At 38.6% G+C, this 4,233-nt stretch overlaps 1 protein-coding gene across 1 annotated transcript in view; it reads left to right on the top strand.

The window, feature by feature from the left end:
• cyp2u1 (cytochrome P450, family 2, subfamily U, polypeptide 1) overlaps positions 1-4,233 on the top strand; it is a 7,898-nt gene that overhangs the window by 1,059 nt on the left and 2,606 nt on the right. Inside the window, exons 2-3 of the mRNA XM_032501041.1 lie at positions 1,151-1,786; positions 2,526-2,687. Coding sequence (XP_032356932.1) covers positions 1,151-1,786; positions 2,526-2,687 — 798 coding nt within the window. The remainder of the gene's footprint in view (positions 1-1,150; positions 1,787-2,525; positions 2,688-4,233) is intronic.

Raw genomic sequence — 4,233 nt, 5'->3', positions numbered from 1 at the left:
ATATGTGTAGCCCCTCTTAATACAATACACAATGCTTTCTATATAAATTGTAAGTGGTTCTTGGTTGCTGTAGCTCAGACGTGAAAAAAATGAATCTTTAACTTAAACCTGCATGGTCAAAATGTACTTGTGTGCCTGTAGATCCACATGTTGGAAATTGGGAAGTGTTAAAAAGAAGACAAAATGAAGAAAACAATGTAAGCTTGCTATAAAAAAAAAAAGTATAAATAAATAATTTCTAATAATGTTTGGAGGACATAGTCCATTTCTTTTTGTGAGATATTCCTATAGCAGGCTAGTTCCCAATGCATTTTATACTTTTAAAGACAATCGGAGTAATCCACTTTCTCTAGTTTTGATTGCCAAAATGCTTCAGAACTGATAAAGTGACATATTTCAGCCTAACTTTGAACTTCAAAACTAACACTCCTTGCATGCTATGGAACACTTTTTAACAAGTGTTAAATGCAAGAGAAAAGTATAATAGATATTTGTACATAGCCGCTTCCACTATTGATGAGCATTTCTGAAATTTGTCAATCCTTTCATATTACAATGTTCTCCTTCCTCTACCAAGATAAGATTTACTAAGTAGGACCATATCCATATCAAGCAATTGTGTCTTGCTAGCTCTAGGCTACACTGAAAACTGGATAGAGACAAATGGACTGTTCATTTATCGAGCTTTTTAAATCTTATTGACTGCTCAAAGCGCTTTTACATAGTATGGCGGGAATTTCTGGGCACCTCACGATTCAATTCAATTTCGATTCAGAGGCCAACGATTTGAGTATAAACCGATTATCGATGCATCTCAATTTTTAAATGTACATCTGTGATTTTTAATTCAAGTGTGATTTTAAATAATATACATACTGTATAAAAATAGACAAAGTTCTGTTGCTTTAGATTAAGGACTCTTATTTGTGTCATGCAAAACTAGAATGGTGCTTTAAGGAGACATGGAGAGTACTCTTTTTAAATTCTTACACTATGTAGTAAATGTGAATTACATTCATTAACATTTCTTTGCTTAGTTCATCATTTTCTCATATTGTAATAACCTTTTTTACAGTTTGACGAATCCGTAAAGATAAGAGTGAAAACTGACTAAATATGCCATCCCTTTTCTGGTTTATTTAAACTTCAGGAATAGTCTTTGCACCTTATGGGCCAGTGTGGAGAAAGCAGCGCAAATTCTGCCACGCCACACTCCGAAACTTTGGCCTGGGGACGTTGAGCTTGGAGCCTTGCATCCTTCGAGGCCTGGCTACTGTCAAGACAGAGCTGATGCGACTGAATGAGGGGCCGGGTGGCGCTGGTGTGGACCTGGCCCAGCTGATCAAAAACGCTGTGTCAAATGTCATCTGCTCGATGATCCTGGGACAGAGCTTCCATCACGAAGACCGCCAGTTCCGTAATATACTGGACCTGATGGATCGCGGGCTGGAGATCTGTGTGTCCAGCCCTGCAGTCTTAATCAATATCATCCCACAGCTGTACTACTTTCCTTTTGGGGTCTTCAGGGAGTTGCGTCAGGTGGAGCGAGACATCACAGTGTTTCTGAAGAGGGTTATCGCAAATCACCGGGAAACATTCCATCCTGACCACCCGAGGGATCTTATCGACATGTATTTGAAGGAGATGTCGGTCCAGGAGGACAGCAGTTTCACAGAAGATTATCTCTTTTATATAATAGGAGATCTCTTCATCGCTGGCACTGACACCACCGCTAATTCTGTTTTGTGGATTCTGCTCTACATGGTCTTATACCCTGATATCCAAGGTAAATGTAGCAATAGTCCTTTCCACACTGCTGCCATGCTCTTGGAAAATGTAGCATGTTGTGTAGTTTGCTTGTGCAAAACTGATTGACTGAAGAGGGGAGCTGTGGGATCATCACCTACAATATCTGACATGTCTCCAAACAGAAGTTATAAAGTAGTAAAACAATTATGTCTTCCTAGTGGCCGACCAGAAAGTGACCTCTGGCAGATTTTTAATGGATTTTTTTCCCACCGGTTTTTGATGAATATAAAGAAAATAAACAGTTTACAAAACAAGGAATGCTATGCATACACAAATCAAAAATCTACACACAATTTACTATATTTAAATCGATGCAATTAATTTGATTTAAATTATAAAATATAATATAAAATATAATTTCAGTAATACAACATGGTTAAGCTTTTAAGCTTGCACAACAGACATTTTCTACATGAATTAAAACCCTGTAGGAAAAAGGAATTGGAAACTGTTGGGAAAACCCACGGCTCAAATATTTCCTTGTTTTAGGACAACAACATGTCTGGCTCAATTATGCATTTAACCACTTCTCCAACTCTTTCACAACCACATTGATCAGCAGATTAAAACATGCACTTGACTTCTGCTTTCTAGCACTTTAAAGTGGTTTAAGGTATGTAAAAAAGTCACACTTTATTTGCACTCATTTGTTGAGATGATGGCTTCATTAATCATCCTAAAATGCTGTTGTTTTGTTTCTACCCTTGTGATTTCAGACAGGGTCCAGGCAGAGATTGATGAAGTGGTGGGTACACATCGGGACCCGTCTATGACAGATAAGGGAAGTTTGCCTTTCACTGAAGCCACCATCATGGAGGTGCAGAGACTGACTGTTGTGGTTCCTCTGGCTATTCCTCACATGACCTCCAAGACAATAGGTAATTAAAAAACACCTATAGGTGAGCTTCCTAAGATGTAAACAGTGCCATTTTTATGAATTAATAATTAAGGAGTTGGTTATTGTGAGTCACAAAAATATCCGTCATAATTTTCCACCTGTTGTGAATGATGATCAGCCTGGGGCTGCAGCTATAGGGTATTTTAGTTATTGAGTTTTCTACAGATTAATTGGATAAGGAATACCTGTGCTTTATAGTAAATATACTGTACAAAAGAAAGGTTTTATTTTTATAAAAAGCAAGGTTTTATTTTTATAAAAAGCAACAATTGTATTGCTTAAATTGCATACAATAACAGGAATAGACGCATATATTTTTGAAGCACTGGTTGCATGGGCCACCAATCCCCTTATTCTGTTGGCCAAAATACATTTTTGGTGGCCTTAATGTAAAAAAAAAAAAATGTCACCCCCATTCCCAGCTATGCCTCTGGGCCTATTACGCGTAGGCCAAAATAGCTGTTTACTACGCCCAGGTACATGTGACTGTACAAAGCAGGGCTATTCAACTGTACTGTTCAGAATGAAGAAGAATGCAGACATAATAGAGAGCCAAAGTCACGCCGCTTCCGGTGGACCTCATGGGACCTTAATGCTGAAAAAATATGAACAGTGGTGAACAGGGAGAGGCAAATTATTTTTTGATCCCATTTGAATTGAGCCATGGGGACGGCCTGTAGCTCACTCAGTTAGTGCGCTCGCCCCATGTTGGCTGGCCCTTTGCTGCGTGTCATCCCCCATCTCTCTCTCTCCCCTTTTCACATCTGTCCACTGTATCTCTATTTAATAAAGGGAAAAAATAATAATATTTTTTTTTTTTAATTAATTGAGCGATGGATTACAATGGCAGTCAATGGAATACTAGTGGCGGGTGATAGCTTGGTAGCATCAAAATGGCGCCATAGGGAGCTTCGCTTAGAGAGGAGAGGCTAACCCCGCTTGGAACCCGCTCAGTGAACTACATCTCTCTTCTCACACAATTTACATCACCTAGCTTGTTGATCAATTTGCGAGCTAGCTAGCTTAGCTATGTTCAACAACACATGTGACATTATTTCACACAACGGGTTTTGTCCAGTGAATTGTTTTCAGCAGATAGGCAAAAGAACAAGCAAGATCCACTGCTCATTTGATTAACGTTACTCCCCTGGTACCTTACACAGAGACATCGTAGTTTCAGCGAGACGTCATCCATGCGACATTGTACTGTGTAGTCTTTTTAATTACATATTTTTACAGTCTAATACTTCAATACAAACAAACTGACACTTTCTTTGAAAAATTTAAATTTGAAAAATTATCTGTTAAATTGGCAAACATCATGTTGTAATCCATGCCTCAATTCAAACGGGATCAAAAAAAATATTTTTTAAATCATATTTTTTGAACGATAGGTCAAGGGGGGCAAGCCTCTCCTCTCTAAACGTAGCTCGCATGGCGCCATTTTAATGCTACGAAGCCATCACCTGCAGTTAGCATCCTACTGACTACCATTCATTTTGGCGCCACTTTGACAGTGAATAACT

Source organism: Etheostoma spectabile, chromosome 2, assembly GCF_008692095.1.
Source record: "Etheostoma spectabile isolate EspeVRDwgs_2016 chromosome 2, UIUC_Espe_1.0, whole genome shotgun sequence".
Taxonomy (NCBI): Eukaryota; Metazoa; Chordata; class Actinopteri; order Perciformes; family Percidae; genus Etheostoma; species Etheostoma spectabile.
This window is presented reverse-complemented; position numbering and strand designations above follow the sequence as displayed.